The sequence below is a fragment of the Canis lupus genome, chromosome 15 (genome assembly GCF_048164855.1).
Source record: "Canis lupus baileyi chromosome 15, mCanLup2.hap1, whole genome shotgun sequence".
Lineage (NCBI taxonomy): Eukaryota > Metazoa > Chordata > Mammalia > Carnivora > Canidae > Canis > Canis lupus.
In genome coordinates this window covers 49,546,447-49,559,035 of record NC_132852.1, presented here as the reverse complement: position 1 = coordinate 49,559,035, position 12,589 = coordinate 49,546,447, and the positions used below count along the sequence as shown (strand labels likewise).

The following is a 12,589-nucleotide window of genomic DNA, read 5'->3' as shown; positions in this document are numbered from 1 at the left end:
TTTTCCATTTTAAATGGTTGAAAAAGAAGAAGAGTACTACTCACGATGTGTCAGAATTATGTGAAATTCTAATTTCAGTATCTACACATGAAATTTCGGTGGAGCACAGCTAGGCTCATTTGTTCACATCTCGTCTGGAAAAGTTTCGACAGAGCCCATATGGCCCATCAAGCCTGAAATAGTCACTCTCCGGTCCTTTACAGAAAAAAAAAAAAATGCCAACCCTTGCAAGAGAAAGTGGGAGCACGCCAATATGAAGTAGCAAGAGATTTAACCCGCTTTGGAGTGATGGTAGTCGTCCTCATCCTCTCCATGACCAATACACACTTCTGGAGGCAATTTCGTGAAACCCTTCAAATGAAGTGCAAATGTCCACCAGGGAATTGGAAATCCAGAGCTGGGGAGAGGACCCAGAGCAGGCCTCTCCTTGCCTCGGTTCCCCTGGAGTTTAGCTTTGACTGCACTGGGGAATTGTGGGTCGGGCAGGCGGAGAGGCGGCCGCCTCAGCTAGGTCTGCCGTGCTGGCCGGCTGGGCTGAGGCCCACGGTCTCTGCCGGCCTCGAGGCGCCTGAGCTGTCCCTTCTGTCCCCAGCTGCAGGGCGCCATCATGGTCGCTTCCTGTGTCCAGATGCTGGTGGGATTCTCTGGCCTCATTGGGTTTCTCATGCGCTTCATCGGCCCCCTGACCATCACTCCGACCATCACCTTGGTGGCCCTGCCTCTCTTTGATTCTGCGGGCGACAGTGCTGGGGTCCACTGGGGGGTCGCTGCCACGTAAGTACTTTCTGAGGACGGAGTAGCATCTCGGTTCCTTCTGGAGGGAGATTACTCAGCAAGAAGAGCGTGCTCAGGGTTCTAGCTAACTGTGTGGTTTACAGATGCTTTCATGAGCATTGTGATGCCTTGACAAGCAATGGAAGGGCTGCCATTCATTATCACCCCTACTGAGCACATTATGAGTCCTCAAAGCCCAGGAGTTAACCACAGGCAGAGCGTGAGAAAACTTAGCGCAGAGCTCACCGAGTATTGCTAGCGCTGGTCGTCCGCCTGCTAGGTTTCCGTGGAGCTAATGGTTGTTACCTCCGGCACCCGGGAAGGGATGCAAAGCCATGGCCCCAGCTCTCAGTGATCTCACAGTGTAGGAGGGGGCTGAGCCTCGGTCCCAGGAGCTATGACACCAGGAGACGGTGATGAGAATCAGAGGATGCTCAAGTGTATGTTTGGGGCAGGGGGCTGATTACAGCCAACTGGGAGGCTCTGGAATTCTTTATGGGAAAAAGAGGCCTTGGGCATTTCCACAGAGCTTTGAAGGGACTTGGGGATGGCCCTGGGCACGCTCATCCGTGCTGCTGCGAGGGGCTGACCACAGGGACGTGCAGAATGACCTGGGACGGAAGACAGTCTCCGACTCTGGCTTCACCGACTCCACCTGCAGGACCATTGCCATGTTGCCCACTTTTATTTTATTTTTAAAGATTTTACTTATTTATTCATGACACACACACACACACACACACACACACACACACAGAGGCAGAGACACAGGCAGAGGGAGAAGCGGGCTCCACGCAAGGAGCCTGATGTGGGACTCGATCCTGGGTCTTCAGGATCACACCCTGGGCTGCAGGCAGTGCTAAACCGGTGCGCCATGGGGCAGCTTCTCTTCCATCCTGGCCAACCTCTTGGATGGTGGTCCCTCCCAAAAGGGACTGTCTGAGGCGGCCGCTAGACGGGAGACCTGCCCTTTGACCGACCCTGATGCCCGTGGAGGTTCTCTTCCCTTTAGTGTACTAAATTTACACTTACAAATCTAGTCAGCTCTGATTGCATCTCCACCATTGAGATGGCATCTCTTTTCGGGGTACCTTCCTCTTACCTTTTAAAAAATGAACGTATTCAGTTTTTGTATATTGGATAGTTTTTTCCCTAAAAACTGTTATTGGATTAAGAACATTAAATATTTATGGAACTAGTAATACTGCATTTAAAATCTAAGAGAATTACTTTAGTAAGAGTTACCTTCATTCTAGAAAGGTTTTTGTTTTGGCCTCAGAGCATTTTTGATGAGTATGGGTCTAATATATTGTTGTTTTTTGTTTTTTTGTTTTTTTTTTAATGAAATAAAGTGTTTTAATTTCAGTGGTGGGAGATGTCCTGACCACAACAGCCGAGCGCAGGGCATTTAAGTTTCCTTAAGATGTTTAAGTCATCTTGAAACATATATGGAGAAAAGTTCTTTAAACGGAGACAAAAATCACATAGTTGAGCAAAACACCTGTGTGCTTTTGCATCTATTTAGAAGTCTATTTCTTACCAATAAACAATGCATTTTGAAAATTAAAAAATAAAAAATCATCCCCCAACCCCACCCCAGGGAATGATGGCCCCCTTCCCCGTATTTCTCTCCAGCCCCCAGCAGCTCTGAAAGGGAACAGCCCACCTTTTCAGGGATGGGGCCTGCCTCATGGGAACTCTGCTGGTGCGGCCCCTGCAGCCTGCCCCCCGAGATGTGTGGGGGCTCGGCTTCCTGGACACTTGCTCAGGACAAGCGCCAGCTTGCCAGGCAGGGTGTGGCTTGTTTCTGTTTCAGGACCATCTTCCTCATCGTGCTGTTTTCTCAGTACCTAAAAAACGTCGGCATACCTGTGCCCGTTTATGGAGGGAAGAAGTGTCATACATCTAAATTCCACCTGTTTCAGGTCTTCCCGGTAAGAAGCACTCCCTGCCCTCTTCCATTCTTAGTGGACTCGCCTGGAGGGTAAGGGGCAGCCTCTGGCACTCCCAGAAGGTTCTCCAGAGCCAATGCTTCCCCGTGGGCAGGGGCCTCTCCTCCCTGGCCTCCATTCATGCGCTGTAGAAGGAGGCTGGGAGGAGGCCTCGTGGGAAGGCTCCCTGGCTGCTGGTGGCATGCCATCCCCCTCATTCCACAGATCTTCTCTCCCCGGAGCAGGTCGCTGCCCTAGGTCGCTGCTCTGGGCACCAGTGTGGGACAGCCTTGTCACACAATTGGGGCTGTTCCCATAGCAAGGCTCACAGCTAGTTATACAAAGCTAAGGACCAAGTTGCGCAGATCTGGATCTCGGGGGCTCGTGGGCAATCCAGATCCCTCACGATGAGGCTGGTACTTCACTTTCAGACGCTCCTCTGCTGGATTTGCATCATGGTGTTAAGTCCGTGTGGCTACCAGTCACACAATGTGTTTTCAGGTGGGATTTAACTGTGGACTACATTTCACGTTGTAAAAAGATACTTCCACATTTCACTGACCTCTCCCCGCGCTGCGGGCCGGTGGCTCAACCATTCTGGGTGCATAAGCATCACTTGGGGACATTGAGAAAAATATACCTTTCTGGGGCTCTGCTGCCAGAGGTTAAATATCAGAGCAGTGATTGTGATTCCACTGTACAGACGAGGAAACTGAGGCTGGGGGAGTTTGACCCAAAGTCACATGACCAGCACGGTGGAAAGGGAGACAGACAGTAGTCCTTCTGACCCAGGCTGTGCCTATTGTGCTAGACCTTTCTGCCTCTATTTAACACAAGGTTTTTCCATAGTTTATTGTCTGCATTTCTTCAATGTGCTAATTGGGCCACCGATTGTTGTCCTTGGAAGGGCCAGTGGCCCAGCATTTCCTCATTTCTGGGAGCTTCCCTGACCTCCTTCTCTGGCCCAGCACCTCTGGGAAGTGTTGGCAGGAGCTGGGGCTCTAGGCCGGGTAGTGAAGGGGTTCCCTCTGCAGGTGCTGCTGGCGCTCTGCCTCTCGTGGCTTCTCTGCTTCGTGCTCACAATCACCAACGCCCTTCCCACTGCCCCCACGGCCTATGGGCATCTGAGCCGCACGGACACCAAAGGCAATGTCCTGAGCCAGGCTCCCTGGTTTCGCTTCCCTTACCCAGGTAATGAGAAGACAGGGCCCTTTTTGGCCTGGGACATGTATTCCCCAGGACTGTCTGTGGGGTCCAGGGCACTGAATGAACAGGGCCAGGGGATGGATCTCCTCCCAAAGACCTGACAAGGAGAAACAGGCCCTAGGGGGTCCACATGCGCCCCCCCCCCACCCCGGGAGAAGGAGGAGACCCTTGGGTTGTCCTAAGAATCCTCTGGGGGCGTTGACCCGCAGGCTCCCAGTCCTGGACCTTCCTCTCATCCCTCTCATCCCCGATGGCCTGAGAGTGGGCAGATGAGAGAGGTCTCAGCCTCCTAGCCAGACCCCCAGACCCAAGGGTCTCCTGGGGACCCTTCCTGGGTTAGCCGATTCTACCCAGGGGAGCTTCGGGCTGAATTAGAACACCTCTGGGCAGATGAGATCAAGGCCATTCCTTGGCTCTTGGCTCACTGCTGTTTGCCCTACCCAGCGCTTCTCACCTCGGGTGGATTAATAACCAGGGTCCAGGCAGGGCTGGCCCGGCCCCCAGCCCGGGAGCTCGTGCCGCCCTGGGTAAGAATCTCTGCTTCCACGGGGCGTCTGTCCTTGCGAACGGTGCCCCCGCACGCTTGTGTGTTTGGGAGACACAGTGCCTGGTCTTTGAAGCCTTCCCAGGACCCCTCCGGCAAAGGAATTATTTGGGGTTCAGCAACCCAGTGGCTTCCGGATAAACATTCCCTCTGCACTGCTCTTTCAGGACAGTGGGGTGTCCCCACCATCAGCCTGGCTGGGGTCTTTGGGATCATCGCAGGGGTGATTTCCTCCATGGTGGAGTCAGTAGGCGACTACTACGCCTGTGCCCGGCTGGTGGGGGCCCCCCCGCCTCCAAGGCATGCTGTCAACCGTGGCATTGGCATCGAGGGCCTTGGCTGTCTGCTGGCAGGGGCCTGGGGGACCGGGAATGGCACCACCTCCTACAGCGAGAACATCGGGGCACTGGGCATCACCAGGGTAAGGCCGCGGACACCAACCTCGGGCCGGGCACCCGCATCTGTCACCAAACCCTTGGCCCCTTACTATTGCTGCAACAGACCAACACGCACTACTGGCCTCACACGGCTCAGATGTGTTGTTCCCTTGATCTGGACCCGGGTCTCGGGAGCTAAAATAAACATGTTGCCTGGGCTGTGTTTCCCTTTAGCTCGGATCGGGGCCTTTGTTTCTTGTTCCTTATGAGGATTATAAACAAACCCCAAGACCTTATTTTGATGTGATAAGTTCTTACCATGTGTCTTGTCATGGAGACGTTTAAATAAATCAGCTCCTAGGCTGGAAAGGGAAATAAGCAAGGGTGGACTCTGCTACTTTGCCGCAGTATTAATGGACTTCAGTTGTTGACACTAGAGTATTTTTTTTAAGATTTATTTATTTATTTATGAGAGAGAGAGAGAGAGAGAGAGAGAGAGGCAGAGACACAGGAGGAGGGAGAAGCAGGCTCCATGCAGGGAGCCTGACGTGGGACTCGATCCCGGGACTCCAGGATCGCGCCCTGGGCCAAAGGCAGGTGCCAAACCGCTGAACCACCCAGGGATCCCCTAGAGTATCTTTTTAAAAATACTTTATTTTTTATTTTTTAAAAGATTTTATTTATTTATTCATGATAGATATATATAGAGAGAGAGAGAGGCAAAGACACAGGCAGAAGGAGAAGCAGGCTCCATGCAGGGAGCACTCCAGGGTCACACCCCAGGCCAAAGGCAGGTGTTAAACCACTGAGGCCCCCAGGGATCCCCTAAAAATACCTTAAAAAGTACTTCTGGGCACTTGGGGGGCTCAGTCGGTGAAGCGTCTGCCTTGGGCTCAGGTCATGATCTCAGGGTCCTGGGATCGAGCCCCGCATAGGGTTCCCTGCCCAGCGGGGCGTCTGCTTCTCCCTCTCCCTTTGCCTCTCCCCATGCTCGTGCTCTCTCTCTCTCTCTCTCCTCCCCCCCCCCATAAATAAATAAATTAGGACACCCGGGTGGCTCAGCAGTTTGACACCCACCTTCAGCCCAGGGTGTGATCCTGGAGACCTGGGATCGAGTCCCACGTCGGGCTCCCTGCGTGGAGCCTACTTCTCTCTCTGCCTCTCTCTCTCTATCTCTCATTAATAAATAAATAAAATCTTAAAAAATAAATAAAATCTTTTAAAAATCTTTAAAAATACTTTTAATTGTGGTTAAAGACACACAACATAAAAACTGAAACCTAATACCAATTAAGCAATTCCTTACTCCCCTCCCTCCCCAGCACTTGCCAGTCAGCATCCTAGTGTCTGTTCCCTCTCATTTGACTACACTGGGTACTTCACACAAGTGCAGTCATACAGTATTTGTCTTTTTGCAACTGGTTTATCCCACTTAGCACAATGTCCAGGACCATCCCCAGACAGTCCAATAATATTCCATTCCATATATTTGTTGTATATAAACAAAATACCACATTTTTTTTATGCCTTGTCTTTGGATTTTATCCCAGCTCCTCTCTGTGGCCCCTGAAGCCCTTTATGATGGGGCCCTTGGCTTGCTCTTCATCTACCTTCCATGTGTCTTTCCATCTGCCTACACTCCAGACACACGGATTTTCCTTCCCATCTCCTCCCGCACAGCTTTACCAAGGTATACTTGACACACAGCATTGTGTAGGCCTAAGCTGTACGGTGTGTTTATTTGATTCACTTCCATTTGGCAGTGTGATGATCACCATGAGCTAACACTCCCATCACGCCACATAATTACCATTTCTGGTTTTTTTGTGGCGAGAACATTTAAGATCTTACTCTGCTGGTTTCAAATGTGTAATTCGACATGGTTAACTATAATCACAATATCGTACAGTAGATCCCCAGAACTTACTCATCTTCCAACTGAAGTTTGTACTCTTTGAGGAACATCTCCCGTTTTTTTCACCCTGAGGACTCTGGTAACCACCACTCTAATTCTGTGAATTTAGCTTTTTAACTTTTTTTAAAAATCTCTTTTATTTTATTTCTGTAAGAGAGAGCACACATGCGTGAGCAGGGCTGGGGAGGGCAGAAGGAGTGAGAGAATCTTTTTTTTTTTTTTAATTTATTTATGATAGTCACACAGAGAGAGAGAGAGAGGCAGAGACACAGGCAGAGAGAGAAGCAGGCTCCATGCACCGGGAGCCCGACATGGGATTCGATCCGGGGTTCTCCAGGATCGCGCCCTGGGCCAAAGGGCAGGCGCTAAACCGCTGCGCCACCCAGGGATCCCGGAGTGAGAGAATCTTAAGCAGACTCCATGCCCAGTGTGGAGCCTGATGTGGGACTCGATTTCAGGACCCTGAGATCATGACCTGAGCCAAAATCAAGAGTTGGACACTTAACCAACTGAGCCACCCAGGTGCCCTGATTTTAGCTTTTTTAGACTCCACACATGAAGGTACCATATGATATTTGTCTTTCTCTGACATACTTCACTTAGCATAATGTCTTCAAGTTCTATCCATGTTGTTGCAAATGGAAAGATTTCATTTTTTATGGCTGAGTAACATTCCATTGTTTGTGTGTGTGTGTGTGTGTGTGTGTGTGTGTGTGTGTGTATCTCAGATTTCTTTATCCACTCATCCATCATTTAGGTTGTTTCCATGTCTTGGCTATTGTAAATAATGCTGCAATGAACATGGGTTACAGATACCTTTCCAAGTTAGTGTTTTGGTTTCTTTGCATAAATACAAGAGCAACTGCTGGATCATATGGTAATTCTATTTTTAATTTTTTTAGAAAAAGCTATGCTGTTTTCCACGGTGGCTGTGCCAATTGACGTTCCTATCACCAGCACACAAAGATTCTCTTTTCTGCACATCTCTACTAACACTTGTTTTTTTTTTTTTATGATGACTGAATCTGACAGGATGTGATATCTCACTGTAGTTTTGATTTGCATTTTGCTGCTGCTGAATGATGTTGAATATCTTTTCATGTGTCTGTTGGACATCTGGATGTCTTCTTTGGAGAAATATCTATTCAGTTCCTCTGCCCATTTTTTGATCATTATTGTTGTTGTTGCTGTTATCTGAGTTGCATAAATTCTTTATACATTTTGGATATCAACCTCTTGTCAGAGTGATGGTTTGAAAATATTTTATCCTTTGTATCCTTTGTATTTTGTCAGTTGTCTCCCTTTACTCCATAGAAGCTTTCTAGTTTGATGTAGTCTCATTTGTTTACTTTGGCTTTTATTGTTTATACTTTTGGTGTCATATCCAAAAAAAACTGCGAAGACCAATGTCAAGGGTTTTCCCCCTATGTTTTCTTTCTTTCTTTCTTTTTTTTTTTTTAAGAATTTTAAAATCTTTTTTAAATCACTCCAATGCGGGACTCGATCCCAGGACCCCAGGGTCATGCCCTGAGCCAAAGGCAGACACACTCAGCCACTGAGCCACCCCAGCATTCCCCCTCAACCACCATGTGTTCTTCTAGGACTTTCATGGTTTCAGGTCTTACATTTAAGTCTTTAATCCATATTGAGTTAAATTTTTGAGTGGTGAAAGGTAGAGGTTCAATTTCGTTCTTCTGTATGTGGTTCTCTGGGCTTCCCAACCCCATTTACTGAGGAGACTATTCTTTGCCCTGTCGAATATGCTTGGCTTCCCTGTCAAATGTTAATTGACATGGGTTCATTTTTGGGCTCTCAATTCTGTTCTATTGGTCTGTGTGTCTATTTTTATGACAGAACCATACCTTTTTAATTACCAGAGCTTTGTAGTATCATTTGAAATCAAGAAGTGTGATGGCTTCAGTTTTACTCTTCTTTCTCGGGATTGCTTTGGCTATTTGGGGTCTTTTGTATTTACACACAAATTTTAGGGTTTTTTTTTTCTATTTCTGTGGAAAATGCCATTGGAATTTTGTTAGGGACTGCACTGAATCTATGGGTGGCTTTAGGTAGTATGGACATTTCAACAACATTAAATCTTATCCATGAACACATGATATCTTTTATTTTCTTTTTCTTTTTCTTTTTACTTTTATTTATTCATGAGAGACACACAGAGAGAGGCAGAGACACAGGCAGAGGGAGAAGCAGGCTCCATGCAGGGAGCCCGATGTGGGACTCGATCCCGGGACTCCAGGATCACGCCCTGGACTGAAGGCAGATGCTCAACCCCTGAGCCACCCAGGCTTCCCACATGATATCTTTTCATTTGTTTGTGTCCTCTTCAATTTCTTTGAATGAATTTAAATTCATTCTTAAGTTTTTCATTGTTTTTGATGATATTGTGAATGGATTGTTTTCTTTTTGTATTTTTTAGATATTTTGTTATTAGTTTATAGAAATGCAACTGAATTCAATGTGTTGATTTTTCTATTCTGTGACTTTACTGGTCCACTGATTGAGTCCAATAGCTTCTTGGGTGAGTCTTTAGGGTTTTCTATATAAGATCATGTCATCTCTGCTGTCATATATGGCCTTCACTGTGTTGAAGTATGCTCCTTCTATGCCTGATTTGTTGAGAGCTTTTATTATGAAAAGATGTTGTATTTTGTCTAATGCTTTTTCATCATCTATTGAGATGATTGTGTGGTTTTTAATCTTTCATTTTATCTATGTGATATACCACACTTATTTGTATATGTTGAAGCTTCCTTGTCCCAGGGATAAATCCCACCTGGTCACGGTGTATGATCTTTCTGATGTGCTGTTGAATTTGGTTTCCTAATATTTTACTTTTAACTTCTGTATTCATTAGGAACATTGGTCTGTAGTTTCATTTCTTATAATGTCCTTGTCTGGCTTTGGTATCAAGGTAATGCTGGCCTTGTAAAATGAGTTTGTGAAGTATTATTAATTCCATTTGGCAAATTTGGAGGCTGATATTTGGTGAGGTTAAGTAACGTGCCCAAAGTCACACAGCTAGTTAGAGGCAGAGCTGGGGTCGGCCCTCAAATTCCTATTCTTAAGCATTGGGCCACTGCCTCCTAAGAAAGACTTCTTGCCACCCTGGAAGGGCTTCTTAGAGAAGGAACATTTGAGTCTGGAGTCTAAGTTAGGGATAGAGCTGTGAGTGAAGAGATGGGACCGAGGCCAGGACACAAGGTTACACCCTCATCCTTTCCCAAGCCCCATGTGGGAGCAGAGGGGGTGCATTTTGGGGTCACTTTTACTGCTCTTACAAGTCCCCTTGGAGTGTTGTTTGTGGAACAAGGCAGAGGCCTGGCTGGTGCTAAGCTCCTCATCCCTCATCCCCCTGAGCACTGCAGGTGGGGAGCAGGATGGTGATGGTCGCTGCTGGCTGCTTGCTGCTCCTGATGGGCGTATTTGGGAAGATCGGGGCTGCCTTTGCCACCATCCCCACCCCTGTGATCGGAGGCATGTTCCTGGTGATGTTTGGGGTCATCACTGCTGTGGGGATTTCCAACCTGCAGGTGAGGCGAGGCACCCTTAGGAGAACAGCCAGAGCCAGTGCATCTCTTGAAAGAAGCCCCCAGGGATTGAGATGGAGGGAATAGGGCTGGAGGAGGGGAGGAGGAGAAGGAATCCTTGGTCCCAGAAACCACAATGGCTTCCAAGCATCCTGACTTCTGAAAAACAGAAACTGCATCCGCTTGAGTTGGCTTGTCCAAACCATTGAGCTCCCAGGGGCAAGTGGGAATGCAGCCCTGGCATGCCCACTGAGTGTGGTGCTCTGAAGCCAGCCTCCCTCCCCATCTCTGGTGGCAGTGGGAGGGGAGGAGGCATTTGGAGGGGAGTTAGATTGCTATGTGGTAAAGATGCTGATGTCTCGGGCTGCCCTGGGGGGCCTCTCTCCTGCAGTACGTGGACATGAACTCATCCAGGAACCTCTTTATCTTTGGCTTCTCCATCTACTGTGGGCTTGCCATTCCCAACTGGGTGAACAAGAACCCCGAGAGGCTCCATACAGGTGATTCTCTGTCTTCTAAACTGTGACCACCCCAGGGGCAGAGCCAGTGGGGGCCTTGGTCCCTGGGACTTCCTGTTGCATTTGTCTTCCTTCTAGGGATTCTCCAACTGGACCAGGTCATCCAGGTGCTGCTGACCACAGGCATGTTTGTTGGTGGATTTCTGGGCTTTTTCCTGGACAACACCATCCCTGGTAGGGCTCACCTGCTCTCTGTAAGCTTGCAGTTTGGGTAGATGGTCAGCATTTGGACCACCCACATTGCTCCTCTAACCCTTAGTACCATGTCGGGCTGACCACAGCATATCCTGAGCAGGCCCTGGGTCTGGGTGGGATGTACAGGCCCGGGTTAGCTTTCTAGGGCTGCAATAACAAAATATTACCAATGGGTTTAAACAATTAAAGGGTATTTTCTCATAGTCTGGAGGCTAGAAGACTGGGATCAGGGTGTTGGCAGGGTTGGTTTCTCCAGAAGCCTCTCTCCTTGGCTTGCAGATGGCCGTCTACTTGCTATGACCTCACGTGCCCTTTCTTCTGTGTGGGCACATCCCTGGGGTCTCTCTGTGTGTCCTAATCCTTTCATAGAAGGACAGCAGTCAGATTAGATTTGGGACCACCCTAAAGACCTCATCTTGGACAGAATCACCTCTTTCAAGGTCCTATCTCTAAATATATTCATGTTCTGAGGTAGGAGGGTTAGGGCTTCAAAATACAGTTCAGCTGTAACAGGGCCCGAAGGTGAGAAACACACCAGAAGCAAAAAGAAAAACAGCTAAGAGCCCAAAGTCTAGTTGGAGAGAACACGTTTTCCTTTCCTTTTCCTTTTCCTTTTCCTTTCCCTTTCCCTTTCCCTTTCTTTCTCTGTCTCTTCCTTCCTTCCTTCTCTCTCTTTCTATAAAGACCTATCAAACACTTGCACACTTACTGTGTCCCAGGTGCTATGTCCTGAGAATGCAAAAAGCAGAAAGACATGCCTACCACCTTTCAGAAGCTCACAGGCTAATGGCGGTGGGGTGGGGTGGGGTGGGGTGGGGGAGAACAATGAGAACAGAGGGTAACACGTGTCCCAAGGTCCAAGACTGAGTCTCTGGGTGCTGAGGATGTCCGGCGAGGCGTGCAGGGCTGCCGTCACGGATGGCTTTCTTTCTTTTTTCTTTTTTTTTGGAGATTTTATTTATTCATGAGAGACACACACAGAGAGAGGGGGGAGGGCAGAGACACAGGCAGAGGGAGAAGCAGGCTCCATGCAGGGAGCCTGACGCGGGACTCGATCCCGGGACTCCAGGATCACGCCCTGGGCTGAAGGTGGCGCTAAACCGCTGCGCCCCCCGGGCTGCCCACGGATGGCTTCCAATGCTCCCTTCTTGAACCCTCCACGGCCTCTCGAGAGGACCTTTAGGATAGCACCTCCTCGTGGCCCTCTATTTGCCACATTTGTTCTCTGGGCCAAGTGTCAAGTGCACCCGCATTCTAGAAACTAAGCGTGGAAAGACCGGCTGGTTGAAGGGGAGGAGGGAGGGTGTGCCCCGCGGCGCCGGGAGCTCGGGGCGTCCAGCGCCCCCAGATGTGGCAGCTGGGCGCGGGGCGGGCGGGGCCCTGGCAGGTGGGCGGGGGGTGCCGAGAGGGCGCCAGTGCCCGCCCCGACCGGCCGCCTCCCCGCAGGGAGCCCGGAGGAGAGAGGCCTGCGGGCGTGGCACCAGGTCCAGGAGCCCCAGGAGACTGCGGCGACCCTGCAGGTGTACGGCCTCCCCTGCCTCCCCTGTGGCCCGGCCGCCCGCACCCGGCACCTCCCGTTCTGGC

General features: G+C 49.4%; 1 protein-coding gene across 2 annotated transcripts in view; it reads left to right on the top strand.

Annotated features, from left to right (window-relative positions):
• Positions 1-11,673, top strand: part of LOC140604430 (solute carrier family 23 member 1-like) — a 38,928-nt gene extending 27,255 nt beyond the window's left edge. For both annotated transcript variants that reach the window (XM_072775706.1, XM_072775707.1), the window contains exons 5-11: positions 593-774; positions 2,591-2,708; positions 3,740-3,896; positions 4,623-4,876; positions 10,131-10,295; positions 10,684-10,792; positions 10,889-11,673. In XM_072775706.1, the coding sequence (XP_072631807.1) occupies positions 593-774; positions 2,591-2,708; positions 3,740-3,896; positions 4,623-4,876; positions 10,131-10,295; positions 10,684-10,792; positions 10,889-11,025 (1,122 nt within the window). In that variant the 3' untranslated portion in view covers positions 11,026-11,673. The remainder of the gene's footprint in view (positions 1-592; positions 775-2,590; positions 2,709-3,739; positions 3,897-4,622; positions 4,877-10,130; positions 10,296-10,683; positions 10,793-10,888) is intronic.
• Positions 11,674-12,589: the final 916 nt, after the last annotated feature.